This window comes from Tamandua tetradactyla, chromosome 7 (assembly GCF_023851605.1).
Source record: "Tamandua tetradactyla isolate mTamTet1 chromosome 7, mTamTet1.pri, whole genome shotgun sequence".
Classification (NCBI taxonomy): domain Eukaryota; kingdom Metazoa; phylum Chordata; class Mammalia; order Pilosa; family Myrmecophagidae; genus Tamandua; species Tamandua tetradactyla.
Genome location: NC_135333.1, coordinates 89,972,142 through 89,985,767, shown reverse-complemented (window position 1 = coordinate 89,985,767; position 13,626 = coordinate 89,972,142). Strand labels below are relative to the sequence as shown.

The window sequence follows — 13,626 nt, the reverse complement described above, 5'->3', positions numbered from 1 at the left end:
AATTTTGCTGGATATAGGAGTCTTGGTTGGCAGTTTTTCTCTTTTAGTAACTTAAATATATCATCCCACTGTCTTCTAGCTTCCATGGTTTCTGCTGAGAAATCTACACATAGTCTTATTGGGTTTCCCTTGTATGTGATGGATTGCTTCTCTCTCGCTGCTTTCAAGATCCTCTCTTTCTCTTTGACCTCTGACATGCTAACTAGTAAGTGTCTTGGGGAACGCCTATTTGGGTCTAATCTCTTTGGGGTGCGCTGCACTTCTTGGATCTGTAATTTTAGGTCTTTCATAACAGTTGGGAAATTTTCAGTGATAATTTCTTCCATTAGTTTTTCTCCTCCTTTTCCCTTCTCTTCTCCTTCTGGGACACCCACAACACGTATATTTGTGCGGTTCATATTGTCCTTGAGTTCCCTGATACCCTGTTCAAATTTTTCCATTCTTTTCCCGATAGTTTCTGTTTCTTTTTGGAATTCAGATATCCATCCTCCAAATCACTAATTCTATCTTCTGTGTCTTTAAATCTATCATTGTAGGTATCCATTGTTTTTTCCATCTTTTCTACTTTATCCTTCACTTCCATAAGATCTGTGATTTGTTTTTTCAGTTTTTCTATTTCTTCTTTTTGATCAGCCCATGTCTTCTTCATGTCCTCCCTCAATTTATCGATTTCGTTTTTGAAGAGATTTTCCATTTCTGTTCGTATATTCAGCATTAGTTGTTTCAGCTCCTGTATCTCATTTGAAGTATTGGTTTGTTCCTTTGACTGGGCCATATTTTCAATTTTCTGAGAGTGATCCGTTATCTTCTGCTGGCGTCTGGGCATTTAGTCAGATTTCCCTGGGTGTTGGACCCCACAGGTTGAAAGATTTTTCTGTGAAATCTCTGGGTTCTGTTTTTCTTATCCTGCCCAGTAGGTGGCGCTCGTGGCACACGTTTGTCTATGGGTTCCACCAGTGAAAGTTGCTGTGGGTCCTTTAACTCTGGAAAACTCTCGCCATAGGGGAGGTTCGGCAGCTGAAGCGTCTTGGAAGAGTGCCAGCCGGCCCGGGGGTCCGAACTTGGGGAGGGTCGCAGGCCGCCGCAGCACAGGAGAGCGCCCGACCGAATTTCCTAGTTGGCCCGGGGCGCCAAGCGTGGCAGGAGGGCGCCAGCTGTCGCAGCCTGGGAGAGTGCACTGTTCCCAGCCGGACCGGGGAGTCACGTGTTTGGAAGGGACCCCCCGGTCACCGTTCTCCGCCATCTGGGGATTTCCGACCCAACTCTCTCAGTTGTTCCGGGGGGCCTCGCGTGGTGGGGGCGCCAGCCGCCGCGGCCCAAGGGGACCGCCTGCCCAATTCTGCCAGCTGGCCTGGGAAGGAGGAAGGGAGGGACTCCGGCCGCTTGCCGTCCCACCCGGGAAAGCCCGCGCCCCTCGGTGATCTCACTGGAGCTGGTTCTCCCAGACAGTCAGCCGTTCCAGGATGGGGTACGCCATCCCTTTGATCTCCGTCCTGGCTCTGGGAGCTGCTCTGTATTGTCTCCACTCCCCCAGTAGCTGTTCTGGAGGAGGAAAAGTGAGGGTGGCAAGGCTGTCGAGGCCGGTGGTGGAGGAGCCGGTGAAGGCGGAAGAGGGCACCGTGGTGGTTGGAGAGCCGCCGGAGCAAGAGGGGGAGAGGGGAGAGGAGGGCGAGCAGGCCGGCTGCTGCGGGGCATGGGCGCCGCGCGCCGGGCCAGCGGACAATATAGGGAGAGGAGGGCGGGCGGGCCGGCTGCTGTGGGGCGTGGGCGCCGTGCGCCGGGCCGGCGGACAAAGAGGGGAGAGGAGGGCGGGCCGACTGCTGCGGGGCGTTCATATTTATTTTTGAAACGTTAATGTGATGCTTGTGTTGAAGATGGATTGGAGGGGGAAAAGAAACTGGCATCAGGGAGACCAGTTAGGACCATCCAGGTAAGAGAATAAGAACACTGAAGCTGGAGGCCAAAGCAGTGGGATTGAAGAGGATGAATTTGAGTTCTTTCATAGAAATAACAATGGGGCTAATTAGATATTGAGGGTGAGAACTCAAGACTAACTCCAAACAAGGTAGACATTGATATGTAGAGGGCAGGCTAAACAGCAGAAAATATAATTTAGGAGTATAGATTAGAAATGGGACTAATGTCAAAAAGTAATTGCTTTCCTATTTTTGAAAATACTAATTTGTCCAAAACATGAACTGATCCCAAACATATAGTGAGTTCCATATTATGTTTTAAAGAGAAGCTTATTTTTATATTAATAGTACAACTACACACAAGAGTTCTCCGTTGATTTTCTATACATAGTGATAATATATCTTGCCTTTATTCTCCTGCTGCAATTCTCTGATTTGTCTGTTTTCTTGCTGGATTCCCATGACTAACGTGGACCGTGGCCGATGTCTTGCGACTTCATTAAGTTCTTGAATTTCTTCCTGATACTAATGAAAACATTAAAAAAGAAACATGGAAGGAAAAAAATATTTGCAAATAATTTATCTGATAAGAGCCTAATTTCCAGAATATATGGAGAACCATTACAATGCAACAATAAAAAGACAAACAACCCCAATTAAAAAATTGGCAAAGAATCTGAAAAGCCATTTCTTTAAAGACATACAAATGGCCTCAAGCACATGAAAATATGCTTAACATCATTAGTAATTAGGGAAATCAATACAATGAAATACTACTTTATAACCACTAGGATGACTATAATACAAAAGGTGGACAATAACAAGTGTTGGTGACAATGTAGAGAAATTGGAGCCCTCATATATTGCTGGTGGGTATGGAAAACAGTGTAGCTACTTTGGAAAACAGTGTGGCAGTTCATCACCAAGTTAAACACGGAATTACCATGTGACACAGGCATTCTACTCCTAGGAATACACCCATGAGAACTGAAAACGTGTATTATCACAAAGATTTGTACACTGAATGTTCGCAGCAGTATTATTCATAATAGCCAAACAGTGGAAACAACTCAAATGCCTATAGAGGTATATAATCTGTTTAGGGCAACACAGTTGTTAAACAAAGTAAGTAAAAGTGCTCCATTATTTCCAGTAGTTTTGATAAAAGCAGGATCCCAGGGTAGCTTCCTTTTACAAAATGGATGTTTCAATACAGTTGGCCATGAACATCATAACTGATGTCCATCATAACATCAGACATTTTAAAATTCTCTTAGGAGTTGAAAATTTTTACCAGAAGAAGGATTAAATTGATAGCTAAATTCCATGGCTCACTGGAAGTTGTGACACACAATAGTAAGGACAGCAATAAGGGAAGTCTTTTTCATTTCTTCCTTAATTGGCTACATTAAATCAAATACATTAAATAACTACAAAACAGTTTTGTGGCTAAATAGCACTACCTGAGTACTTTCATAAAGAAAAACTGAAAAAGTTTTATGTTATAAAAATACAAAAATATCAACACTAGCAGAAGGTATGATATGGACTTTGTCAAATTTAGACCAAACACATTAATTCATTTTCTAAACTCAAATGTGCATATCTGGGAGAAAAATAAGTGATCATTAAAAAATAAGTGATCAATACATATATATATATATATGTCATGTGAACATCATAAAATCATGCCTTAGGCTAAAGTAAAACTTTATACAGGTAAAGCTATTTTAAAAAACATAAAAATATAACTAGATACTAAATTAAGCAACAGCTTATGATTTAAACAATACATAAAAATCAATAATTGCTTTTACTAGATGGAATCAACAACAAAAAATCAAACCTGCTTCATGGCTTCTACTCGCTTGTTGAGAGCTGTGGTTTGCTCAATAAGAGATTCTGCTACATTATCATGATCTCTCAATCTTTCAACAAGAGCTTTGGCATCAGCAAGTGCCTTCTCAACTGTGCAACTCATTTCTAAAGGAATACCTATAATTAAAATAAAAATTATATCAAGATTCAAAATAAAGTCAACCTATCACCCTTAACTTAGTTTTATCTTAACACAGACATTTAAGAACACCTTGCAGAATTTTGGTTGTTTCGTTTGGTTAGTATGGCACAGTTTGAAATTAAATTGATAACATTTAAAAACATTAGAACTGATATATATGATTTATAGACATACCCAGAATATATTTAAAATACTATGAAATTTATGATAAAAAAAAGTACACAGCCAAATAATACAGAAATTTATACAGAAATTGTGCTGGATTTCCAGGAGGGCATTCTGTCATGTCTTGTAATTTTTAAGAAATGTCATTTTGTGGGTTAGTCTGCATTCTGGGGTCAATGACTGTCAGGCCTTTGGTTATGTGACCTCTTCCTAGCCTCTGCTTGGCTAGATAACCAAGACACCATTCACAAACCCACACTACTAAAGTGACCTCTATGTATGATGCTATGTCAAAATCTCAACCTCCTTCTAGAATGTCCTCTGTTTCCTATATAAAGTTGTCTTATAATCCCAACTCTTGTGCTTTCCTTGGTAAACGGCAAAAAAAAAAAGCTGGAAAAGTTTTGACTTAATGTTGTCCATTGTGGAAAATTAATAAACTAATATGTTTGAGAAGCATTCAACAAGATTAGGAGACAAAACATGAAAGAATTAAGTCAGCTCCATCAACTCGGAGGCTGAAGACATCAAAACAAAATTCTAATTCTAAAATAATCTCTGAAAACTTTACAACCATCTGAAACTTGCCCTCCTTGAATTTTTCTCTTTCTATTAAATTTTATGTTATCTTCTACATCAGTTATTGTTCTTCAGAGTTTTCTTAGAGAATAGAATTACACTGTAAAATTACTAGGCCAGAAGTCAGATTCCCTAGAAGTTTAATTAAAAATTTGGTATAGAGCCAAGTTAAAGGCTATAATTAAGAATTTTCATCAACTTCAGGAAGACAAGTTTCCTATACAATTTTGGACTTTCTTAGATTTATGTTCTAGGTTACAGATCTGTACCATTTAGTTCAATTAACTACTAGATGCTCAGAAACAGAAAAACAAAGAATAGAAAAGATTAAAATAGCCTAGCTGTTTAAACAAACAAAAAGACAAACAACAAGAAAACAATTCATAAAGCAGTTTCAAAAGCCTTTCATTTCTTATTCTTGCAAAGGAGAAACTAAACCTACTTAAAATTATGCCTAAGAATCTCCCCAAGAGAGCCTCTTTTGTTACTCAGATGTGACCTCTGTCTCTCCAAGCCAACTCGAAAGGTGAACTCATTGCCCTCCCCATTACATGGAACATGTAAATCTCCCAGGGGTGTAAATCTCCCTGGCAACGTGGGTCAGGACTCCTGGGATGAGCTGGGACCTGGCATCATTGGATAGAGAAAGTTTCTTAACCGAAAAGGAGAAGAGAGAAATGAGACAAAATAAAATGTCAGTGGCTGAGAGATTTCAAACAGTCTAGAGATTATCCTGGAGGTTATTCTTATGCATTATATAGATATCCCTTTTTAGCTTGTGCTGTATTGGAGTGGCAATAGAAGTTTTAGATAGAAGTATCTAAAACTATTGAACTGTGTTCCAGTAGCCTTGATTCTTGAAGACTATTGTATAGTAGAAGTGTCACTATGATTGTGAAAACCTTATGTCTGATGCTCCTTTTATCAAGGGTATGAACAGATGAGTAAAAAAATAAGGATATCAAAAAAAATAAGGATACAAAATAAATAAATAATGGGGGGGAGAAGGGGTAAAAAAAATTGGGTAGATTGCAATACCAATGTTCAATGAGAAGGAGGGGTAAGGGGTGTAGGATGCATGATTTTTTTCTTTTTCTGGAATGATACAAATGTTCTAAAAATGATCGTGGTGATGAATTTGTGAGCCACTGATTGTATACTTTGGATAGATTGCATGTGTGTGGCGAAATCTCAATAAAAATATATTTTAAAAAGCCTTTCATTTAAAGTTAGATTTAAAAAAATTCAAAACCGTAAACAAAATAAAGACAAAAAAACAGACTTAAGAAAAGTTTCAATAGTATGACCCAACAGTTGAAGCAAAGGAAATATTGTCCAGCTTTTTACAAATGGGTTCAAACCTGAGTTAGAGGTGTTTTTTTTAAATTTTTTAAATTTAAAATCTAACTTTTATTAGTGTGTACTGTTCTTTATTATGATCATTCTGTTCTACATTCACAATATCATCAGTTGCATATTTATCATCATGATCATTTCTTAGATGATTTGCATCAATTCAGAAAAAGAAATAAAAAGAAAACAGAAAAAAATTCAAACATACCATTCTCCCTACCTCTCCCTTTCATTGATCACTATCATTTCAATCTAAATTTATTTTAACATTTGTTCCCCCTATTTATTTATTTTTACTCCATTTGTTTTACTCATCTGTTGATAAGGTAGATAAAAGGAGCATCAGACACAATGTTTTCACAATCACACAGTCACATTGTGAAAGCTGTATCATTATACAATCATCTTCAAGAAACATGGCTGCTGGGACACAACTCTACATTTTCAGGCAGTTCTCTCCAGCCTCTCTATTACATCTTGACTAACAAGGTGATATCTATTTAATGAGTAAGAATAACCTCCAGGATAACCTCTCGACTCTGTTTGGAATCTCTCAGCCACTGACACTTTATTTTGTTTCATTTCACTCTTCCCCCTTTTGGTTGAGAAGGTTTTCTCAATTCCTTGATGCTGAGTCTCAGCTCATTCTAGGATTTCTGTCCCACATTGGTAGGAAAGTCCACACCCCTGGGAGTCATGTCCCACGTAGACAGAGGGAGGGCAATGAGTTTGCTTGTTGGGTTGGCTGGAGAGAGAGAGGCCACATCTGAGCAACAAAAGAGGTTCTCTTGGGGGTGACTCTTGGGCCTAATTTTAAGTAGGCTTGACCTATCCTTTGCGGGGTTAAGTTTCATACGAACATACCTCAAGATTGGGGGCTCAACCTATTGCTTTGGTTGTCCCCACTGCTTGTGAGAATATCAAGAATTCAACTTGGGGAAGTTGAATTTTCTCCCTTTCTCACCATTCCCCCAAGGGGACTTTGTAAATACTTTTTTATTCACTGTTCAAATCTGAGTTAGAGGTTTTAATCTGAATAAATTAAAATGTAAATCTGCCAGTACAGAAAATAGCTAAAATGTGACTAGACTTTGAAGAGAGCTTCAAGGTATGAACAAGCAAGAAATCAATACACTTTCTGGCTTTTTAGACTAAATAACCAAAAGCACCTGTCTTCTAAAATTTGGCAGCTATGTATAAGGGTATTTGTAAATATGATAAGCTAAAGGGTCATTAAAGAAACCAAAGTTCCATATTGGTTAAAATACAGGACAACTATCCAAAGTCTATCTAAATAAGACGCTCCAAGAGAGACCTAGGTCACCAACAATGTCCTGTCCTTGATCTAAACTTCTAAGGGGAATTATCTATAATTACAGATGGATTATAATATAATGTTCTTGTTTATATGGTGGGTATAATCATATCTTCCAATGGTCTCACTCATAAAGAACATTAGATCCTTCAGAGTAAAATTTTAACGTTGTCTATAAAACAAAAAGAAAAAAGGCAAATTGATTTTTATAAGTAAAAAAATTAAAAAAAAACAAGACAAATTTGAGAATTTAAAGTAAACTGTAAAAGATTTGAGAGAATATGAACTTTACCTTGGTTTAACAGGACAACGTAAGTAACAAGAATCACTGAACAGTCCTAGGTCCCAACTTGTAAATGAAATTTTGGGGATCATTATCAGAATAATATTTCTCATCTACAAATTTAATAGATAGGATCTGGTTCAAAAAATGCAGTGACACTCCTACGTGTAATTTGTACGATAGCTGATCCACATATGAGAATATCTACACTGTATATAATTCAAGAAATTATGGGGGGAAGGAGGAAGCTATGTTCCCATAATCTCTTAGGCAACAGGGTACATGGATGTAGACACCTTAATAGGAGCAGAGCCCTCAGTGCAGATGGATTCTTCCTAGATAATCATAAATTTTTGTTTTGTATAATAATGAAAAGGTTCACTCAATGCAACAGCATCAAAGACTCATTGTCTATTAATCCTACACCTTTAAATGAATATTTAAGGCTTACTTAGCCTCCCTGCCTCAGGGCAATTACAGACCTCCACTACATTAGTTAAAGCATTGTCAAAGGCTATACTAGAGTTTTAACTTACTCCATGTAGTATTCTTCCTACTGGTAAAGGAGCCATGCAAAAATTTTCATTTGAGTTGAACAGTAATGAAATACTGTTACTTTCTTCTTTTCCTATCAACATTGACTGGTGTAACACACTTAATACTGCAATCCTTTACCTACTGAAGGAAAATTTCATGATGTGTTGCAATAACACAAGAAGTGTCTAAATTGAAAACAAAACTTTTGGACTCTATAGTACCAAATCTTGCCTTTTATTTGTTAATGAGTTTTATATTAAAAGTAAAAAATGACAATACTAGGTTTGATAAACAATAGGTAGTCAAGTCACCCTGTAAAAATACAGTTTCTTACTATAAGGCAAAATTGTCCATATGACCTAATGTGTGGCTCTCTAAGATATCGTAACTTGCTAAAATAAAAGAGTAAATAAATGCAGTAATAGCTAGTATGATTTTAGGATCATTCACTTCTTTGAACTACAACAACAAAAAAGAGATTCTTCAGATATCCTTTAAAGAACAACAAAAGACAAAGAAAAAATTTTGAAAGCAGCCAGAGATAAATCACTTAGAGGGGACATCGCTACAGATTTCTGATCTAAGTTCATGAAGGCCAGCAGAAAGTGGAATAGTTTTAAAGCAGAAAACTGTTAAAAAGAAAAGAACTGTCATCTCAGATTTCTATATCCAGAGAGAATACCCTTCCTATATGAAGGTGAAATAAAAATCATTCTCAAACACAAAAAATGAGAATTCGTTTCCAGCAAACTTGTTCTAAAGAAAATTCTTCAGAAAGAAGCAAAATGATATAAAAGATACTTGGAGCATCAGGAATGAAGTAAGAGCAACAGAAATGGTAAATATCTAGATAAATATAATAAATATTCTCTTGAATTCTTGAAAGTGTCTGATGGTTGAAAACAAAAACTAGCTTTTCTGATGGGATTTTCAATTACGTAGGTGTAATATATAACACAGCTACAAGATAGAGGAGGAAGGGTAAAGGGACCTATATGGTGATAAAGTTTCTACACTGCACTTGAAGTGGTAAAATCTTAATTGTAAGTAGACTGTAAAAAGCTACGTATATTGTAATTACTAGAGAAATCACTAAAAAAATTATACAAAGAGATAATCAAAATTACAACTGACTAATTAAGATGAATTAGAAGTGTTTAATAACCCAAAAGGAGAAAAGGGGAAAAGGTGAACTAAATACAGAAAAAGAAGCAGAAAAAAAATGATCTAACCAAATGTTGTCTATGCAAAACTCACTTAAAATTTAACGGTATAGGGGGTGCAAGGGTAGTTCAGTAGTAGAATTCTTGCCTCCCAAGCAGGAGACCTGGGTTCAATTCCTGACCCATGCACTTCCCTAACAAACAAGCAAAAACAAAAACAAACAAACAAAAAAAACCAAACCAAACAGGAAAAATTCAACAAATAGTGCTGCAAGAAGGGGATACTCACATGGAAAAGAAGGAAATGTGACCCCTGCCATATAGCATACAAAAAAAAATTAATGACATAGGTAGTTTAAAAGTTAAAGGATGTAAACAGATATACTATGTGTAAGCACTAATCAAAAGAAAGGTGGAGTGCCAAAAAGCATGTTAAAGAAGCTCAACATCATTAGCCATCAGGGAAATGCAAATCAACACAGTGAGATACCAATTCATACTCACTAGGATGGCTATAACCAAAAAGGCAGTTAACAGGCACTGATGAAGACTGGAGAAATTGGAACCTTTATATACTGCTCGTAGAAATATAAAATGTACAGGTACTTTAGAAAACAGTCTAGCAGTTCCTAAAAAGTTAAAATATAGAGATACCATATCACCCAGAATTCCACTACTAGGTACATACCCAAGAAAATGAAAAAATGTCCAAAGGAAAACAATGTACACAAATGTTCACAGCAGCATTATAAATAATAGCCATAAAGTAGAAACAACCTAAATGTCCATCAGTGGATGAATGGATAAACACAAGGTGGTGTATCTTTATGATGAAATATTAATAGGCCATATAAAGAAATCAGGCAATGATACATATCACAACATGGATGAAACTTGAAAATATTAGGTGAGAGAAGCAAGTCACAAAAGACGACATGTTGTAAGACTACATGTATGAAATGACCAGAAGAGATAAAACCATAGAAACAGAAGTAGATTAGTGGTCGCCTAGGACTAGGGGGTAAAGTGGAATGGGGAGCGACCACTAATGGATGAGGGGTTTCTTTTGGGGGTCATGAAAATGTTCTAAAAGTAACTGTGGGATGGTTGCACCACTCTATGAATGCACTAAAAACCATTAAACACATTAAATGGGTGAGTAGTATGGTGTGTGAATTGTATTTTCAATAAAGATTATATTAAAAAAAAAAAGAGGGGGGCGGGGCCAAGATGGCGGCTTAGTAAGGTACGTGCGTCTTAGTTCCTCCTCCAAAGCAACTACTAGGTGAACTGAAACAGTGCAGAACAGCTCCCGGGGCCACGGCAGGGAATGGACACACAGCGTACCCCAGTCTGGACTGGCTAGTCTGACTGCGAGACTCGGCTGCGGTGAGATCCCCGAGCGGCGCGCAATTTCCCGAGCAGCGGCAGCTGTGGCGGCCGGAGCTCCTCCCTCCCTCCTTCCCGGGCCGGCTGAGAGTCTCGGAGAGGCAAGTTTCCCAAGCCAAGGCGGCTGGCGCCCCTCTTTTGTGGGCGGCTTCCTGGTCCGGCTATGAGTCTCGGATCAGAGGGCTACCCAAGCCGCAGTGGCCCTCCCCCGCGGGCGACTTCCTGGACCGGTGGCGAATTCCCCGGGTCCGCTGTGGCCGGCGACCAGCCACAGGGTCCCCTCAAGCTGCCGCGGCTGACGCCCCCACCACGCGCGGCCCCCCGAACCAACAGAGAGAATTGGATCGGAAATCCCCAGGCTACGGAGATCGGTGACCGGGGGGGATCCCTTCCAAACACGTGAGACAAACGTGTGCCACGAGCGCCACCTACTGGGGCAGGATAAGAAAAATAGAACCCAGAGATTTCACAGAAAAATCTTACAACCTTGTTGGGTGCGACACCCAGGGAAATCTGACTAAATGTCCAGACGCCAGCAGCAGAAGATAACGGTCCACGCTCAGAAGATTGAGAATATGGCCCAGTCAAAGGAACAAACCAATAGTTCAAACGAGATACAGGAGCTGAGACAACTAATGCTGAATATACGAACAGAAATGGAAAACCTCTTCAAAAATGAAATCGATAAATTGAGGGAGGACATGAAGAAGACATGGGCTGAACATAAAGAAGAAATAGAAAAACTGAAAAAACAAATCATAGACTTATGGAAGTGAAGGATAAAGTAGAAAAGATGGAAAAAACAATGGATACCTACAATGATAGATTTAAAGAGACAGAAGATAGAATTAGTGATTTGGAGGATGGAACATCTGAATTCCAAAAAGAAACAGAAACTATCGGGAAAAGAATGGAAAAATTTGAACAGGGTATCAGGGAACTCAAGGACAATATGAACCGCACAAATATACGTGTTGTGGGTGTCCCAGAAGGAGAAGAGAAGGGAAAAGGAGGAGAAAAACTAATGGAAGAAATTTTCACTGAAAATTTCCCAACTCTTATGAAAGACCTAAAATTACAGATCCAAGAAGTGCAGCGCACCCCAAAGAGATTAGACCCAAATAGGCGTTCTCCAAGACACTTACTAGTTAGAACGTCAGAGGTCAAAGAGAAAGAGAGGATCTTGAAAGCAGCGAGAGAAAAACAATCCATCACATACAAGGGAAACCCAATAAGACTATGTGTAGATTTCTCAGCAGAAACCATGGAAGCTAGAAGACAGTGGGATGATATATTTAAATTACTAAAAGAGAAAACTGCCAACCAAGACTCCTATATCCAGCAAAATTGTCCTTCAAAAATGAGGGAGAAATTAAAACATTCTCAGACAAAAAGTCACTGAGAGAATTTGTGACCAAGAGACCAGCTCTGCAAGAAATACTAAAGGGAGCACTAGAGTCAGATACAAAAAGACAGAAGAGAGAGACATGGAGAAGAGTGTAGAAAGAAGGAAAATCAGATATGATATATATAATACAAAAGGCAAAATGTTAGAGGAAAATATTATCCAAACAGTAATAACACTAAATGTTAATGGACTGAATTCCCCAATCAAAAGACATAGATTGGCAGAATGGATTAAAAAACAGGATCCTTCTATATGCTGTCTACAGGAAATACATCTTAGACCCAAAGATAAATATAGGTTGAAAGTGAAAGGTTGGGAAAAGATATTTCATGCAAATAAAAACCAGAAAAGAGCAGGAGTGGCTATACTAATATCCAACAAATTAGACTTCAAATGTAAAACAGTTAAAAGAGACAAAGAAGGACACTATATACTAATAAAAGGAACAATTAAACAAGAAGACATAACAATCATAAATATTTATGCACCGAATCAGAATGCCCCAAAATACGTGAGGAATACACTGCAAACACTGAAAAGGGAAAAGGACTCATATACCATAATAGTTGGAGACTTCAATTCACTACTCTCATCAATGGACAGAACATCTAGACAGAGGATCAATAAAGAAATAGAGAATCTGAATATTACTATAAATGAGCTAGACTTAACAGACATTTATAGGACATTACATCCCACAACAGCAGGATACACCTTTTTCTCAAGTGTCATGGATCATTCTCAAAGATAGACCATATGCTGGGTCACGAAGCAAGTCTTAACAAATTTAAAAAGATTGAAATCATAACAACACTTTCTCAGATCATAAAGGAATGAAGTTGGAAATCAATAATAGGCCGAGTGCCAGAAAATTCACAAATACGTGGAGGCTCAACAACACACTCCTAAAGAACGAGTGGGTCAAAGAAGAAATTGCTAGAGAAATTAGCAAATACCTCGAGGCGAATGAAAATGAAAACACAACATATCAAAACTTATGGGACGCAGCAAAGGCAGTGCTAAGAGGGAAATTTATTGCCCTAAATGCCTATATCAGAAAAGAAGAAAAAGCAAAAATGCAGGAATTAACTGTCCACTTGGAAGAACTGGAGAAAGAACAGCAAACTAATCCCAAAGCAAGCAAAAGGAAAGAAATAACAAAGATTAGAGCAGAAATAAATGAAATTGAAAACATGAAAACAATAGAGAAAATCAATAAGACCAGAAGTTGGCTCTATGAGAAAATCAATAAGATTGATGGGCCCTTATCAAGATTGACAAAAAGAAGAAGAGAGAGGATGCAAATAAATAAGATCAGAAATGGAAGAGGAGACATAACTACTGACCTCACAGAAATAAAGGAGGTAATAACAGGATACTATGAACAACTTTACGCTAATAATACAACAATTTAGATGAAATGGACGGGTTCCTGGAAAGACATGAACAACCAACTTTGACTCAAGAAGACATAGATGACCTCAACAAACCAATCACA

The 13,626-nt window shown here is 38.1% G+C and overlaps 1 protein-coding gene across 5 annotated transcripts in view; it reads right to left on the bottom strand.

Annotated features, from left to right (window-relative positions):
• The window catches only part of FGFR1OP2 (FGFR1 oncogene partner 2), a 40,738-nt gene that overhangs the window by 14,738 nt on the left and 12,374 nt on the right, over nt 1-13,626 (bottom strand). For all 5 annotated transcript variants that reach the window (XM_077170373.1, XM_077170374.1, XM_077170370.1 and 2 more), the window contains exons 2-3: nt 3,763-3,911; nt 2,324-2,441 (exon numbers count right to left, since the gene is read on the bottom strand). In XM_077170373.1, the coding sequence (XP_077026488.1) occupies nt 2,324-2,441; nt 3,763-3,911 (267 nt within the window). The remainder of the gene's footprint in view (nt 1-2,323; nt 2,442-3,762; nt 3,912-13,626) is intronic.